This window comes from Mastigoproctus giganteus, chromosome 12, assembly GCF_048544385.1.
Source record: "Mastigoproctus giganteus isolate SK-2022 chromosome 12, ASM4854438v1, whole genome shotgun sequence".
In the NCBI taxonomy this organism is placed as follows: Eukaryota; Metazoa; Arthropoda; class Arachnida; order Uropygi; family Thelyphonidae; genus Mastigoproctus; species Mastigoproctus giganteus.
The window spans coordinates 48,584,061-48,602,908 of NC_143586.1; the positions used below are offsets into that span (position 1 = coordinate 48,584,061).

The 18,848-nt window shown below is 35.0% G+C and overlaps 1 protein-coding gene across 4 annotated transcripts in view; it reads right to left on the reverse strand.

The window, feature by feature from the left end:
• The window catches only part of LOC150077026 (heterogeneous nuclear ribonucleoprotein L-like), a 127,610-nt gene that overhangs the window by 28,961 nt on the left and 79,801 nt on the right, over positions 1-18,848 (reverse strand). For 2 of the 4 annotated variants that reach the window (XM_090386429.1, XM_090386426.1), the window contains 2 exons: positions 12,347-12,395; positions 7,665-7,842 (listed from right to left, as the gene is read on the reverse strand). In XM_090386429.1, coding sequence (XP_090242555.1) covers positions 7,665-7,842; positions 12,347-12,395 — 227 coding nt within the window. Of the gene's footprint in view, positions 1-7,664; positions 7,843-12,271; positions 12,396-18,848 lie in introns of all 4 variants that reach the window. The other 2 variants (XM_090386427.1, XM_090386425.1) reach the window with 1 other exon arrangement.

Below are 18,848 nucleotides of genomic sequence, written 5' to 3' on the forward strand. Positions count from 1 at the left end.
CCTTGAGCAACAAACCAACTAGTGCCGAGCCAATAATGAGCGAGCATTTAGTCGATGATGATGATGATGAAGAAGAATAAACATTCTTTAACATTTCTAAATCATAAATAATTTCTTTATTATTATCATTTGCTTGATTTTACAGACTATGTTTTCCTTTCTTTCGATAAATCAATCATTGTTTAAACAAACTAATTAGCCAACTAATTTCATTGTTCAGAACGTAACCCCCATTTTTAACTTTATGTCTATGTGAAATAAATTCCCGCTTTACGAGCGCACACTAGGAACGCATTAACTCATAAAGTCGGGAACTATCTGTATTTAAAAGCACTATGTTAATTTCAATTTTTACAAAAGTTCTAAATCTCTCAAGAAAACTTACTCTAAAAAGCAATACAAGTTTTTGAAAGCAGCACACCAAGTTTTAAAAGAGCTCATTCAATGAATACAAGTTAAAGAATTTAAAATATTAGTACCTTTTTCCTCAGTAAATTTTTACTGAATTGGTCAAAAAAAAAAAAAAATCAAACCAATTTAAAAACATCAATTTTTCATCATTACTTTCTTGTTAAAGAATCTCCTTATAATTGAAGAAGTTGAATTTTTGTTTCAAGCCAGCTCTTACATGATCCACCTGCCTCCTTGATAAAAGCTGAAGTTGTTAATAAATTTAATAGATATTAAAATAACGTTAATACATAAATTTTATATATGCAACTCAGTTTTAGAAATATAGATATGTGGCAAATGCCACCAACAGAACAGGTCTCAACATATCTGATTATTTTAAACCTGTAGTGAGATTTGAAGCCTGAATTTGGTCTGGCAACTTGTGACATCTTTACCTACCCACGCAATCAAAATGGATGTACCGTATTTCCCCATGTATAAGACACACCTTAATTTTGGGGCCTGAAATTTGAAAAAAAAAAAAAAAAAAAAAAAAAAGTATTACATAAAGTCATTGAACTCAAGTTTTATTCATCATAAAATTCATAAAACTCCTCATCACTGTCAAAACTCCCATCCATTAGCTTGTCCTCATCTGTGTCTGATGACGAATCACTGTCTTCATATATTGCCTCGTCCTCAGTTCCATCTATGTCATTTGAAATTCCACACTTCTTAAATGACTTGACAATGATCTCAATCTTGATATTATCCCAGGATCTTTTTACCCAGGTACAAACTTTGGTTTCTTCACTCTTCCTGCTGGTGTCAAATTGTCCCCAGAAGACTTCATCCATTGGTTCCATTCGTCTCTCACGGCAGCTTTGAAGGGTTTGTTAATGCTGACATCAAGTGGTTGGAGCTGGGATGTCAAGCCCAGGTATGACAGCAAGTTTTGTTTTTTGCTCTGCAGCAATCTTCTTTGTTTTTTGTTATGTGTGCCGTGAACTGATCAAGCACCAATAGGACAGGTTTGCATAAGAGCCCACCTGGTCTCCTGCTCCAAACTTTCTCAAACCAGATCTTCATCCCATCCTGATCCATCCAACCCTTGTCATGAACATGGACAATCACTCCTCGAGGAATGTCTTCTTTTGGCATTGTTTTGCGTTTGAAAATCAGCATAGGAGGCAGCTTGGTTCCGTCGGCACAAGCTAGAACAACTGTATAATGGCTCTTTTCATGTCCACTTGTCTTCACAGTTACAGTTTTCACCCCCTTCTTATCAACAGTTCTGTTACTTGGGACATCAAATTGAAGGGGGACTTCATCCATATTTGCAATCTGTCCCAACTCAAACTGATGTGTCTTCCAACATTGAATGACAAAACGATGAAATTCAAGGACCTTCTGCTCATAGCCTTCAGGCATCTTTTGGGCAAGTCTGGTGCATGTATGCATGCTTAGTCCATTCAGTTTCATGAACCTGAAGCACCAATTGTGCCCTTCTTTGAAATCAGTAACTTCTTTTTTATCAGCAATTCTTCTTGCCTCACGCTGAACCATCTTTGTGGACACAGGAATTCCAATTGCCCTTTGCTCTTCAATCCATATCTTCAATTCCCTCTCTAAATCAGGCTATTTTGCTGACTTTCCTCTCATGGCCTTCTTCTGCTGTGGCGTTTTCAGTAGGGTTTCTTCTTCTTCTTCCCGTAGCCAGTCTCGGATTGTTTTCTCAGTTGGAGGAGGAGGAGGACCAGACTTACGTTCAGCAGCACGATTTCCATTCACTTTTGGAAACTGGATCACTTTTAACTTGAATTCAGCACTGTATGAACATCTTTTCTGAGGCATTTCTGGGCAGAACGTGGCAAACCGTAACCTAATATACCAGTAACAAGTGCAAAACAATGAGCGCAAAGACAACAAGTGCGAAAAAGCGGGAAATGCAAGTAAAAAAAAAAAAAAAATCCACAACAACTGTATAAGACGCACCCAGTTTTTAGACCCCAAATTTTTCGTAAAAGGGTGTGTCTTATACATGGGGAAATACGGTATTTTGTCCCTTTACTTTATTGGTATTATTAATATTACATAAAAGCAGAAGTAAATAACAATGAATAAGAAAGCAAAAAAACTAATATTATCATTTACTTAATTTATATATATTATTTATTTTAATATGATTTATGGCCATAGCATTCTGACATTCATTGTGCAAGAAGATAGTTGCCTTAAGCACACTTCTGTTATAGGCAGCCACTGGTTAAAACATTTAGGAACCTCTGCAGCTTGCATTGCTACGTAATTAAATGGACATATACAAAAGTTGTCACATGTTATGATTCCAAGTTCTTTGGTATTAAATAGATACTATACACCAGGCCCGGGCAAACTATGGCCCGCGGGCCGCATGCGGCCCGCCGCACATTTGTGTGCGGCCCGCGAGCTTTAATGTATTTTCGAAAAAAGTTTACTTATTTTATGCCCTTTGCGACGCCTTTTTGAAAAATAAATTTGTACAGTCCATTCCGGTTATTTGGGACACATCGGGACTAGTGCATTTTGGCTTGATTAAGCGGCTGCCCCAATTATCCGAAGTTTCACGTAAATAGTTAAAAATGCAATGTACTCCCCCTTTACAATTGTTTCACTGTACAATCAAATCACATTACGATGGAGTCAGCATCGTAATGTGATTTGATAGGTAGCATGTAAAGTACCGTTCACTATTACAATGTGCAGTAAGCGCCGGTCATTGTGATCACGTTTGTGAATTGAATTTTAATTCTATTAAACAGCGATTCTAATTAGCGAAAATAGGAGGAATATTATCCACAGGTTATAAAAGTAAAGTTATATTAAACAGCACAAATTTACCCTTTATTACCTTACTAATTAAAAAATTAAATGATACGTGAAAATCGGAAGAATATACGTGATAATCGGAAGAATTAATACGTACTGTAATATGTACATACGAACTAGTTGACATTTCTGTTCACTGACATTTGTGGGTGGGGGTTAAAATTTAAAACAGTAAAAAGATAAGCAATCAATAACAAAGAACACGGTACACACAAATTGCAAGTAACAGGATACGCGCAAGTGAGAACGGAGTAACGAGTTACAAAGATTTAAAAATAGGAATGAAGAGAAGATCTGAAAATTAATTTTTTTATATGATTGAAGATTTCATGGAAGTGTAAACACATTTCACCATAATAACCCACAGAATTCCAGCTGTCGTTATTATCGCAAATTCAATAAGATCGAGTTTACTGTCCGTTTATGATAGATTTCACTAACAGAAAAGCCCAATACACAGGTGACTGCTAATTGTTTTTATTGTTTTATGGTTGTGACCTCCAGAATTTCGACCAAACCATGTGGTACCGTCGGAGACAATCGTAGGGTAATCTCCAGTGCTGGGGTCTCCTGCCCCGACGGCATGCTGTCCCAATTCCAACGGGCCCTTTTATAACAATATAATTTGCGATTATAAACTAACCGCGCGAAACTACAGTAACAGACAACTGGTGATGACGACAACAGCTTTGCTGAGGTGGCGGAGTAATAGGATAGAACTGCTGACTGCCCTCAGTTCCAGTCTGTTTTCTCTGACGGTCATCCCGCAGTTAGTTTTTTGCGTTATCTTCGGTTATCATCTTTGGTGCCAGTAGCGATAAAAATATTTACGTCCTTTTAAAAATGAATAAAAAACGAAAAATTCAACAAGAGCATCGTGTCTTCAATGAAGAGTGGAGCACAAAATATTTTTTTGCTAACATAAATAATAAGCCTATTTGTCTCATCTGCCGGGAGAGTGTCTCAGTGTTGAAAGAGTACAACATTAAAAGACATTTCACTACTAAACATTCCGAATATGGTGCCAATTTAACTCCGGAAGCGAGAAAGAAAACTGCTGATGGATTGATTCAAAATTTATCTAGACAACAAAATGTGTTTACGCGGGTAACTAAGGAACAAGAAGCTACTGTAGAGGCAAGTTTTGTTATTTCTCATATAATTGCAAAAAGCAACAAGCCTTTTTCTGATGGAGACTATATTAAAGAATGTATGACTGAAGCTTGTGGAATTATATGTCCTGACATTAATCACAAATTTGAGAATATAAGTTTATCTCGGCGAACCATAGTAAGAAGAATTGAATGTATCGATACAAATTTGAATGAACAATTATTATCAGTATTAGAATCCATAACATGGTACTCGATAGCTCTCGACGAAAGTAACGACCAAAAGAATACTGCGCAGTTATTAATTTTCATACGTGGATGTACCTCTAATTTTGAAATTATTGAAGAGCTTCTTTCGATGGAATCTCTTAAAGACCAAACAACAGGAGCAGATATATTTGAAAAAGTTGAAAAATGCTTAACAAGATATAATCTACAATGGAACAAAATGGTAAGCGTAACAACTGACGGAGCACCAAGTTTGACAGGTAAAAATGTTGGAGCGTTAAAAAAAATTCAGGATAAAATTTGTGAAAATTATCCTGATTATAATTTAATTACAATTCATTGTATTATACATCAACAAGTATTATGTAAAAATGTGTTAAAAGTTGAACATGTCACATCTTGTATTATTAAACTAGTAAATTTAATACGATCGAGGGGCCTGAAACACAGACAATTCATTAATTTTCTTCAAGATATTGAATCCGAGTACACAGATATTCCTTATCATAGCCAAATTCGATGGCTTAGCTTAGGAAAAGTTCTTCGGCGAGTATGGGATCTTAAAGATGACATCATTTTATTTTTAAAACTGAAAAATATTATGGACTTTCCCGAATTAACTGATAATAACTGGATTTGTGATTTTGCGTTTACCCTGGACATCGTGACACACTTAAATACTTTCAACACCGTGTTACAAGGGAAAAATTTATACGCCCATGATATGGTAAAAAGTTTGAATGGATTTCAATTAAAACTCCAGTTGTTCCTTCGACATTTATTAATTAACAAGGTAGACCACTTTCCAACCATGAAGTTGCTGAAGATTCCAGAAAATAAATTTGAAAAATATTGTGAAATTATCAGCGCTTTGAATGACGACTTTTCACGAAGATTTGGCGACTTCCGAAAAATTGAGACAAGTTTGGCAATAGTGCGCGACCCATTTTCAATAGAAATTGATAGTGCACCGAGTGAACTACAGCTTCAGATTATAGATCTGCAGTGTGATACCGATCTGAGAGAATTGCACTGTCGTGAGGAAATCTGTAAATTTTACAATACTCTTAATTCGGACAAATTCGACGAACTTAAAGATTTTGCCCGAAAAATGTTGGTTATTTTTGGATCAACTTACATATGTGAACAAACATTTTCAATCATGAATCTAAATAAAAATTGTTTACGATCAAGCATCACCGATGAACATTTACAAGCAGTTTTAAGAATCTCAACTACAAAATTAACACCCGAAATTAAAAAAATGGTAAAAGATGTAAAACAGTTCCATTCATCTCATTAAATTCTTGGTTGTTAGAGAATAATTTTTTGTTGTATTTCTTCTTCATGATAACAAATAATATATGTATATCTAAAAATAGGAATTTACGTGCGGCCCGGCCTTCTTTGTGAATTTCTAATGTGGCCCTTCAGCCAAAAAGTTTGCCCAGGCCTGCTATACACTGTCCTGGGGCTGCTTCTTCCAAGTTATGGGGAAGGCAGGTGATCTTTCAGATTTTCAGAAAGGTGCTCAAAGTATACAATGAGTGGAAGACAAAAGGAGAATACAGCTCTAAAAGGGAGAAATATAGCAGAAAGTTGGTATTAAGAGAAGACCCATAGGAATTTAAAGTGAATTGAGCATCAGAATAGAAGTCCAGTGCCCAGTAATGGACTGAAAAATTCATTTAGGCAAAGAAAGACCCATTTTCCAACCCATTTAAAGAAGTGGCACTGACAGAGCTAAGACTGGACTGTGGAACAGTGAAAAAAGATCATATGGTCTGACAAGTTTTAATTTACACCATTTTTCCGATAACAATGGTAGGGCAAACATGCAGTGTGAATCTCATGGTACGGGGTATGTTCTGTTAGACTGGATCTTCTCATACCACTAGAAGGTTGTATTACCTCCAATGAATATCTTTCTGTCAACATCAGATCAACTTCGCACTGCAATGCTTCATTTTTGCAACAATGCAAAAATTGTATCTGAATGGTTCGAGGAACATTCCGAACATTTAATATCTACCCTGGCCACCTAATTAACCAGATCTGAAAACAACTGAGAATATATTGAGATATGCTGGAAAGGGCAGTTAGGCTTCACAGTTCTTTGCTGACCACAATTTAGCAGCTGACAAATATCTTTTTGGTAAAATGGTCAAACCTGGAGCTAGCAATCCCTCAGACACCTAGTGGAATCCATGCCACGACATGCACGGACTGTAATTCTGAAAAAAAAAGGTGGCCCTACTAGATACTGAATAAAGGTTTCCAATTTTTGGACAGCAAGTGTATAATCACCAACCACAAACTTAAGTGCAATCTAAAACAGGCAACAATTTATAACAAAAATTAATTTTCAAAATAATGAGTGGAATTACCTCAATATATGCCTGTATGACGTTTCTTCACTAACTATCTTTGTGAATTTCAATGAATATTAAAATAACGAAATGAATTCTACCCTCTGAGCAAACCATTAGTGATCCAATAACTTTCGAAAATCCTAAAAACTTATTTAAATAAGGTTTTAGGATTACTCAAATAAGTTTTTAGGATTTTCGAAAGTTATTTGTATCAATTTTTAATTTATAGACACCTTCTTCCACTCATTGTCGTTCTGATGTATTTTGGTGACTGGTTTAGAGCTCTCGGACCACGAATGCAGAGTACATTGGATCACTAATGGTTTGCCTCTGAGGGTATAATTCTTTTTGTTATTTAAATATTAGCTTAAATTCAAGGAGAGAGAGTTAGTGAAGAAACGTCCTACATGCATATAATGAGGCAATTCCTCTCATTATTTTGAAATTGATCAATCATGTAGGACATACTGAGTTTTGTTGCTTTCATTTAATAACAAAAATTAAGTATTTCTTTGCTAATACTGTATTTCCAACAGAGATCATGCTCACAAAATAACTCCTAGTTAGAGATCCCATGCTCATTTCATATCCTTAGTTAAATTCAAAATAATTTTGATGCCCTCCCAACCTTTGACTTATCCAAGTGTTACTATATATAACTAAGAAATTGATAAACGGCAAAGTTGCTTACCCTGACAATGTTCCCATACAAACAAAATACATTGAAAAGTCTATCTGCATTAACAATTTCATGATTGAGACCATACACCATCATAACTGAGCCTTGCTGAGGACCTCCAGGAGGAATGGCACCACTTACAGGACCATAACCTGGCCCTCGTTCTGGTCGACCATTATAACCATCATAGCTGTAACACAAATATCAATGTTTTATATTCAGAGTAATGAAATAAACTGAAGATCATTAATACAATTTGCCATGCCAAAAATTATGCAAGTCTACTCAAATCAAAAGAAAGTTAAGTTTCAGATTATCACAAATTTTACCAGTAATAAGATTCACTTAGTTATAAACCCAATTTTAAATTCTGGCATAAAAGTGAATCAACTATAAAAGATGAGAACCGAGGTAAACAAGCCATTAGGCATTAGCATAACACTGGTAAAACTGTATATTCTAGACATGGATCTAAATTTTATCACAAGTGGCTCACTTGGTGAATTAAAAAAAAAAAAAAAAAAAAAAAGAAAAATTAATTTTTGTACCCAAGATGCAATTTTGTACAATTCACTAAACACTTAATGAAAATTAAGTGTTCAGGAAAATTATAATTTTTCAAGGAAGTTTTCAATATGTATAATCTATTACTGAAAAACATGAATGGAAATGAAGTCAGACAAAGAGAAATTACTTTATAGAGGAAAAACATTCAGAATACCCTTACAATCTGAAAGACTTTTCTCCATGCATTTTTCTTTTCCTTTTTGTTTACATATGGCATTATACGAGGTGCTACCCAAATGTTACTGAAATTTGAATGTTGCATAGGAACTACATCTAGTATGGACTTGTGGCACTAGGTAACACTGCATGCACCTTTGTAAATCAGTGTGCCACATGGTGTCGGGCTGGATAGTCATTGAATATCTATGTCCAGTTCTATGGCAGCTTGTTTCGCATAGTTTGTGATGGCTGATGTGAGAGAGCAATGCATTTGCATTGTTTTATTTCCTTCTTAACGATACAGCAGCAGCAGAAACACATAAGAAGTTGAAACTTCTTAGGTTTAACTGTTTTAAAAATGGTTGAATTGAATGTCGGTTGATGACAACTGCTCAGGACACCCATCATGAGCACCACTCCAGAAAATGTTGCAAAAGTTTGGGTGGTGATCCATGAAGACCTCAGGCAGATCATCCACATTTGTGGGACTATTGTACGGCACGTGTCAGCAGAGTTGAACACAAGAAGGATTGTGGCAAAGTTTGTGCCATGGTTACTAAGTGAAGACCAAAAGCAGCATCACATGTAAGTTGCCAGAGATATTGAGGAAAAAGGGCCAGGAGTGATCAAAACTTCCTTTCTACGGTCATCACTGGTGACAAGAATTGGGTATGACCCAGAAACCAAGCGACAACCATCCCAGTGGAAGAGCCCATCTCCACCCCGACCGAAGAAAGTCAGACAAGTGAGGAGCAATGTGAAGTCCATGCTGATCTTTTTTTTGGATATTGATGGGATTATCCATAAGGAATTTGTCACTCCTGGCCAGATCATCAATGCAAAGTTCTATTGTGACATCCTGAGGTGGTTAAGGGAAGCCGTCAGGAGGAAATGTCCAGAGAAGTGGCACACTAAAACCGGATCCTTCATCATGACAATGTGCCGGGGGGCCACACATCTCCTGTTGTGGTGCAGTTTTTGGCATCCGAAGTGAAAATTGTCCCCACCTCCTTATTCTCCAGACTTAGTTCCTTGTGACTTTCTTCCCAAGAATGAAAACCAAGTTGAAGGGAGAGATTTGACAGCATAGAGGATACCCAAACCAAATTGCAGGCGGTGCCGAACACTGACTTTCAGGACGCATTCAAATCACGGGATCAGTGTTTATGCTCTTAAGGGGACTACTTCAAAGGTGATGGTGGCAAATAAAACCCAGGGTGAGTAATTTATTTTATAAATAAAATTTGGGAACTTTTGGGTAACACCTTGTATCTGAAGTATTTTCCACAGCAAGTATCTTTTGTGCTTACAAATGTAGCTGCTACATTCTTACCATGTAAAGGTGCCCCCCCCATTATGTATTATAGTTTTGCATAGTAAAAGTGGGAATATAAAACCCAATATTCGTTCATTTTTACTAACCCCTCTCAGGCCACCTCTGAGGATCCTGGCTGCCAAGCTCTATAGCCTATATCGGAGTCTTTCCTTGTATGTTTTGTTCTCTTGCTCATTTCACCACGTGAGTTGCCGTGGTGAATTTGGACTGACCCTTGAAGTAGCTCAATGTTTTTTTTCTCCCTCAGCTGCATTCCCCTTGTGCAAAAACTTGCATTTTCCTGCATTAAAACATAGCCGCCACTTTTCTGACCATTCTTGTGGTTTGTTCAAGTCATCTTGAAGGAACACTGCTTGATACTGATCGCTGATGTCTGCAAATTTTGATATCAGACTTCCATCCCATTGTCAATGTTGTTTATGAAACAACAGTGGTCCAAGAACCAATCCTTGGGGGACCCACTTCAGACCTTACACCAATCCATTAATCAAAACTCTGCCTTCTGTTCTGCAGCCATCCACCTTAGAATTTTTCCAGCAATCCAACATGTTTCAGTTTATATAGTAACCTCTCATGAGGGACTGAGTCAAATGTCTTGCTAAAATCCAAGTAAATTCATCAAAATTATTTCCTACTTCCAGCTCATGAGTAACAGTCAAAATAGCCTACTAAGTTAGTTAAAAATGATTTTGCCTTAACAAAACAATGCTGTGCATTATTCAGAAAGCCATATCTATCTATGGCAATCTATCAGCCTTTCCTCTAAGGTTTTTTCCCGCCATCGAAGTCAGACTACCTGGTCCGTAGTTACGAACTTTGCTCTTGGAACCATCTTTCTGTATTGGTGATACATGGCACTTCTCCAATCCAAAGGAATCTCTCCCAAGTCTAAAGATGCCCACATAATTAACCTCAATAGTACAATACACTCCCTGGCAGCTTCCCTCAAAATTACTTGGTATATGACATCAACTCCAGGAGCCTTACTTGCTTCCATGCTCAAAAGTTTTTCTAATAAAAAGTCATCTGTGATTCCGAAATCACTCATTTCATATGACCCAGCCTCTTCTCAGCATGAAGGGTCTTACTTCAGTAAAGACAGATGCAAAGTACCTGTTCAATTCATCTGCAACATCAGCTAGGTTGTCCAAGACTTTCCCACACCCAGTGCACAGGGTCCGAACTGATTTGCTTTTTTATTCCTTGTATTCACATACATGAAAAATTCCTTGTCCCCATTCTTTGTTCTATTAGCCAGTGCTTTCTTATATGCAGTCTCAACCTCTGAAATCATTATCTGCAGTACTATTGCAAATTAACTAGTTGTAGCCATTGTGGGCTTTAGTACTTTTAAATCACTCTGTAACTATCCCATGAGGTAAACATTTTAGTTTCCAGTACTTGATTAATCACAGTTTTAATAGATAAAACTGATCAAAAGTTGAGACAAAATTAAAATAATTTTGTATCACACATGTGCTTTCATGTAAGTTCATATAAAAGATAATCTTTTATATGAACTTTATATGATAGGAATATAAAATTCTTTATATGATATTGTTAACAGAAACAAAAATTTCATAGTATATTAATTATGTAAAAAGCTTTCCAAAAATTATAAATCTTTGTTTAATCTCTGAAAACTTCATTAATGACATTTTTGTACATAGCAACCATTCAACAAAAGGTTGTTCCTCAAAAGTAAAAAAATGTACTGAAAGAATGCCCACCTGTACCAAGAACAAAGGTGCACAAAATTTAAAATTCCTAAAAATGTTTTCACTTTACTGGGAAACCTTCAAAAAATGGAAGGGGGGGGGGGGGGGAAGAACTTTATACAAAAATAATTTGCATATCATTTCCACAATCTTTGTGAGAATTAATTTCCTAACAAGAACAGAAATATTTTTAAAATGAAAGTAAAGTTGTTCAAACAAATAAGGTAACTGATTGAAGACTCAAATAGCAAAAATTTAAGCAATATATGATGTATGCCAGGAGTCAGCTACCTGTGACTCAGGTGAAACAAGACTATGCCACAATGAGATGATTTATTCATTCTGACAAGGCACTACCATAGAAGTCTGCACAGATAGACATGTATGCTTGTATTTCAATTAATTTCAAAGTAAAAACCATATCTGCATTTTAAAAACTCTACTCATGCCAATTATCCATTTTTACAAAATAATGTGTACTTTATGTATATAAACCTGAAACCAAAGTGAATGTAGCACCCCCCTCCCAAAAAGTTGCCAACCTCTGTTGTATGTCTTTTTTAAAATTAGACCATTACATGTTTTATATGTTACTTCTGCTAAAAATATCAATATTACTTGTTATAGCATTTAATATGACAATGAAATTAAGACAGTTAAAAATAATCAGAAAATATCCCTCTGATGAATGCAGTATCTGAATTTCAGGAGAAGTCCAATCAGTATTTTGAAAAGCCTTTTTCTGCTGACAACCATTTTAGCAAATATTATGAAGTGGGAACTCAGAAGACTGTTTTAGTTAAAATAAAATAGTGCTGAACTTTTATAAGACAAGTGACCTGTCTGATGTGTTGTAAGGATCACTAGGAAGGCCATAGGGGTCAGGTCTACTAGCCCGACCATATTCATCATACCCATCTCCATATCCTGGTCCACTGGGAGGTCCACGGGAGGCATCCCCTCCTAAAATAATAAAAAAAATAATTATATTCTTGATAAGATAAAGAACATTAATGTCTTTATTAATAACATTAATAAACTGCACATGTTAAGTTGGTTTCTAAAAATTATAACTATAAAGGAAGAGATTTAAGAAATAAAAACAAATATTCTTTTTCTCAATTTCATAATCAAATTTTTATTGGAAATGTAACCTGGCATCATTGATGATAGCATTTCTGTTTGTAGCAAAAATAGTGGCAGGTACTCGACAGGTGCCCATTTTTTAGTTATTGGGAAAAAAAAAAAAAAAAAAAGGCTTAGCCTTTTCCACTTTCCAATTCAAAAAACCGTAACACGAAATTTCAAATTGTGTACGTTCAATTTCTGCTTATTACACAAATATTAAAAAAATAAAAGATTTTATATATTAAATACTTTTAGTTCCATTTCCAGGCTTATTTCAATTTTGGCACCTGTCACAGCCATCCATGTATCGTCAAGTTCCACAAGAGCCAGAAATCAGAGCAAAGTCTATTCATTGTTGCTGATCACAAGACTTTGGTTCTTGCACTATGCGAATCTTGTACGGGAACCAGCATAAAATTATTCAAAGCACTTTAAGTACAGTAGACTAAGGAAGGTTCAAGTCTCTTGACACACCTCTGGCACTACTGACTGATAGTGTATCACATTCTGACCATTGCAACTGCCACTTCATCCACTACCTCCATTCTGATGTGGTTTTTCCCTGCCTGGAATTGCACCTAACAGTTGCTTCAAATTTTTTCACTAGTTTTCGAATCCCCACTGACATCAAAGGTCCTCTACGCAAACCTTTAAGTTTCCAATATTCATACAGTGCTGCATTAGCGCTACTATTATTCCAGTAGAACAGTTTTACTAAAAGAGCACATTCCTTTTTTGTAAGAGCCATAATGGTTATGGACTGCAGTGTTGGCCTTTCCGCTTTTATCTAACAGGATGTCATTTGCATAAGCAGCATGTCTTGAAGACAAATGACAACTTTTAGATACACGCAGCACTGCTTTCCCCCATGGTGCCAGAAATTTGAACCAATTTTTGTCTTCTACAAATTACTTCCTCACATCCTAAACAACATACCCACCAATTTTCACAGCACCAACTCTTAACTGTTTTGACACTAGGGCCTCCTGAATAGGAAAACTTATTTTTTAACCACCCAGTATATTGGTTTTAATTCAAGCTTAAGATTTTATACTTTGCATATAAGTAAACCAATACACTGGAATATACAGTAAATCCGAATTAAAACCAAAAATACTGCATCATCATGCACAGCAACATTTTCCAATCTGTGGGCTGTGGAAAGATCTGGACAAACTGAAAATTTTTTGATAAAATGTATATTCCTTATGATATACAATTAATTGATAAGTATTGTTTTTTGTTAATTATACTTTATACAGTAAACTCCCATCATAATGCTTCTGCTTATAGTACTTGCATACTTTTCACGCTCTTTTCTTCTGGTATCACGGTCGTTTTCTACGAAGCAGCATGCATTTTTTAACGTATATAGCACTGCTGATTAAAACACTTGTGTAGGCCTTTGACTTTGCACATCAACCATTGCTCCATAAAAATTTCAAAGTATCTACCAAAACAAATGTGAAAAACAGCACCCCCCCCCCCACACACAAAAGGCAGTTTTCGCTTATGCTTTTTGGGGCTGGTTCATATGAAAGCACTATAATGGGAGTTTACTGTATATGAAAAATTGAGAAGCCAAAATGGAAGTAATGTCTCTAAATACTGTAAAAATCATATTTTTTGAAGTGGATACATTGTAAAACTGATTTAGAGAATAATACTTTGGGAAAAAAAAAAAAAAAAAAAAAAGAACTGATTTCATTTTACAAATAAAAAAAATAAATGAATAATAATAATAATAAAAAAAAAAAAAAGTTAAGTTTCCTGGACTTAACTCCTTGCTGCATCATTATTCCTAAAATCTGAAGAACAGTCAGGTATTTGTATCCTTTATCAAGACTAACAAAAGCTAATTACAGGTTCTTGTTATATTTTCATGTGTGCATGTTTTTTTAATAATTTGTACTAGTGAAAATACTTGATCCTGACATCCCTATGACTGTTTCTCCAAGGTAAGTCAACAACACTCCTACACCTCTTCTATAAATACCTGTATTAATTTTATTTGGTCCACTAAGCAGCAAAGTCCCTCTGTAATTTCCACATTCAGCTGTTTCCTCCCCTTTATATATTGAATTTGTTATTTATATATAAGATTTTTTAGCCCTTTTCTTAGCTCTCTTGCATTTTTTTAATATTCCAGTAATGACTTATTAGCTTCACTCACCAAAAATTTCTTATTATAGTACTTTCTCTTTTTTTCTCTGTCTCAACTTTCTGAAAACACCATGGCATTCTGAATTTCTTGTCTTTACCTTCCCCACACTTCTTTGACAGATCAAGTTCTCTTAATTTTCTTGCCATTCTTCATCTAAAGGCATGTTAACATCGGTGCCAGTAAGGTTTCTATATTTAATGCTCGTTAGCAAATCTGAGAATTTTCCAAGTTTTTTTTTACCACTTCAACATTTTTATACTTATTTTGGCAATACACGACAACTGTTACTTTCAAAATCAGAGTTTATTTTTTACTATCTTAAAAGTTTTAATATTTATTTTTGGCATTGATTTTTAATTTCTTCGGTACAAGATGACTATTACTTTGCAATCTAAAATCTCTATATATTTTTGTATCATCAGCAAGCTGCTCAAGATCCTTTTCTGTAACAGTATAGTCCATTATGCTCTTCTTGGTTTCTTTTATGTTCCATCCACATACAATTCTAGCTATTTTTATTCTGTAATACTGTGTAATTAAGAGTGCATGATTTACTAAAATCTAGTAGCCTTTCACCATTACTACTAAGTTTATGTTTGTTTGTTTGTTATTTGGTTGTTAGGAGCATTAGCAACTAAGGCCATATTGCTCCGGGGATATGCGGTGGTCATTCCCTGACCTTTCTGCATCCTCCGTAATTGGACTAAATTTACCTTTTAATACAAATCTCCTTAAATTATCTATACAGATGTAGTTTTTAATTTCTACCTGATGACCAATGCTATTCTTTGTCATTTATACTGTTCTTTCTAAGATATAATGTAACCCTTCCATTTATGGGAAAAAAATATTTGCATATCATGCCATCTGCATATGGGGATTTTCTAGTTATAGAAGTTGGGGTTCTATTATAGAGACTGGGGTTCTACACAAGCATATTTATTTTTTTAGAGTATTTTCTACAGGCACAGAAAGTAGCTATATACCTTAATATGGAGTTACAGTATCTAACTTCTATAAATACAAATACTGATTACACTGTTCAATGTGCTTTAAGAAAATTGACATTATACATAAAAGTGTACATCATATCTTTAAATCGTTCAGTCATAAATGCATCAATTAACCAACACTTAAATTATGACAAACACAGAAAACTGAATGTAAAGGCAAAAAGATCTTACAAAAGCATAATTTCACCAAGGTCACTACATTATAATGCCTCCCCACCTTAATTTTTGAACCTGTATTTTTACCATATTCAACCCAAACTACTAACATTAATCATAAATTTGTATTGTAATAGTGTTTTTGCAAACTGCATGCTGGACTTCTATTATTTAACAGCTACTTTATAAAAGCAATCTGAAAAATATAATTACTCAATAATTCTATTTAAAACTCTTGTTTTACTATTTCAACCATGAAAAAAAAAAAAAAAAAAAAAAGTCCCTCTCAGTTATTCATAATAGTGAAAGAGAGCAAAAGAAATTCAACTCAAAACTCTGTCAAATACTCAAACAGGATAACATATATTGCAAGTAATTCTATATAATAAATGAACCATAAACTACCAAGATTCATCACCCTTTAAAATAATAAAAATCCAAAACAAAATATTAATTTTTTTTTTTTAAATACGGTGACTCGAAACAAAAAAGGCATTGGGAGATTGAGAAATTTCACTTGGTGGTTGAACTGAACTGTGAATGAATGCTGACTGTGTCATCTGTTTGGACTAGCAGAAAGAAGAGGTAATTAGAGATGAGGGTGTAGAAGAACGTTGCCTGTGTAAAAGGTAACTAAATTTTTTCCCCACAGGAGCAAGCTTGTAAGGCATCATTAATTATGCACACTGGGCAGTACACTATGTACTCGCACCCCTGAGTTATAGTTCACACAAGTGAATCAATATGGATATACACACTTATACAGACACAGAGCTGTATAAGTGCATAAAAATGACACTATGATCAAACAAGTTTATTTACCCAAAAAACTAACTAACTAACCAACCTTGCACTAACTATGTCCATATCCCCATACATCCAGGTGTGAAAACTAAGGAACAGTTTTATATGGGCCCATTTTATGTAGTTTGCATAATTGGTTGTCATGCATGGAACCAAAATACAAACATCTACTATAAACCCTGGATAATTACTCCATGGCAACGCTGCTTCATACAATTCTATTAACAACATTCCACCAAGTTTTCTGATCCAAATGAATATCTCTGGGTTAAGTGAGCTGCTGCTAATGAAAAGCCAAAAACTGTCCAACTTTTGAAAATTAACTAGCCATTATCAACTCAGATCACAATATGCCACTGGGCATCATATGTACAAGTATGTGTTCATAGAACAATTTTACACTGTGCATGCTGAAAAAAACGGAATGATTCATGTGCAGAGTGAGCTACTTCCTTCGAGTTTAGCTAACTATAACCAACTGAAGAGGCCTTTAGAAATTCCTTCAGTTTATGATGCTGAGATTCAAAACCAAACCTCTCCAATTGGGATGTAACAGTTGATTCCATCATTACAGCATAATATTTTTTCACATTTTGGCAAGTAAATTAGTCACTAAATAAATTCACATTTCTCTTTCAAGGTGCTCACAGTGGTATTTCAGGAAATGAACATGCAGATAATGCTGCAAAGCATCCCTTCATCATAGCTTCAACAAAAAATATAGTCCCATATTCTGATTGCAGCCAATGTACGGAGAAGTATGGAACAATGGACACTTCTGTGGAAAATGCAATCAAATAACAAGCTATTTGAACTAAAACAAGTATGGACATCTAGCCTTTGTAAAAATAGAAAAGAAGTAATCCCAAATAGGTCATACCCACCTCATACATCTCTACCTGCTTACAGGAAATGATCCTCTGCAGCTTGCAACCATTTACAGTAAAACACACAATCCTTGAATGTAGCTTGTTCAACAATGCCCGACGAACGTCTTTCAGTTTCATTTCAGATCTACAACAACCTGTCTCTCAATAGCATCATAGGTAAAAAAGTAAATCTTTCAAAATTCTTTCTTTATTTAAAACAAATTTAAATATATGACCGTTTCTAACTGCTCCCCACGCAGTTCTCATAAGTGACTCAATTAATTTGGGAGGTGCATTATGGCCTAAGTAGCACTTGTCAGAAAATACCACAAGAACAACAACTTTCACCACACAACTGATGACTGTATTAAATGAAAATAATACCACAGACAATATAAGACAAACTAGGCACCTGCAAGGAGACTGAATGCAGTGTTTAGGTTTTAAATGGATGTAGCACTCTAAATGCTGATGGAATACTTACTCTTGCTTCAAAGATACATATAATGGAATATAAATTTAAATAAAAAAAAAAAAAAAAAAAAAAAAAAGATTGCTGCAAAACGTGTGAAAATTTTTTTTCAGCCAGAGTAAAAAGAGACAAACTTCCACTAGTGCTATGGAAGTGCAATGTTCGAATAATTTAAGGATTATACAAATTATTAGAGGGAATGAACAGATAATGGTACTTTTTTTTTTTTTTTTTTTTTGGGACGTTGGATCAACTTGCTCCCTTAACATCATTTACCACTGCTAATACTAAAGATAAACAAAGTGAAAAGTACAAGTACAACATGTTCTGAAATCAGAATCCACATCACTGTCATCAAATTGTTATTCCTAGTGGGTGTAGAGGTCATTACAATAGTGTAAATCAGTGTTTCCGGACTATCAAGCCTTCTACCCATTTTCTTCTGTGCTATTTTTAACCCTAACCAGAGCAAACCCTCTTTTTTTCTAATATTTCTTGATACCACCAATCCACCCCGCCCCCCTTCATCTGTCTCTGGGCCTATTACTATCAATTTTTTCTTGAAATAATTGTATATCAAATCTCCTTTCTACATATTCATACCATTTTATGTTTGCTTCATTTAACTATGATTGCATATCTGTTGACCCAATAGTTTTTCATATTTCTTCATCTGTATTATGATCTTGCCACTACTTCCATCTCTAATTTATGATGGATCCCTTTAGTTCTCATTTGTCGACCAGCTCCAGTGGTTAAAGTAGGCTTAAAAACTGTGTTATAAACAGCTAATTTCTTCTTTCTCTCTCT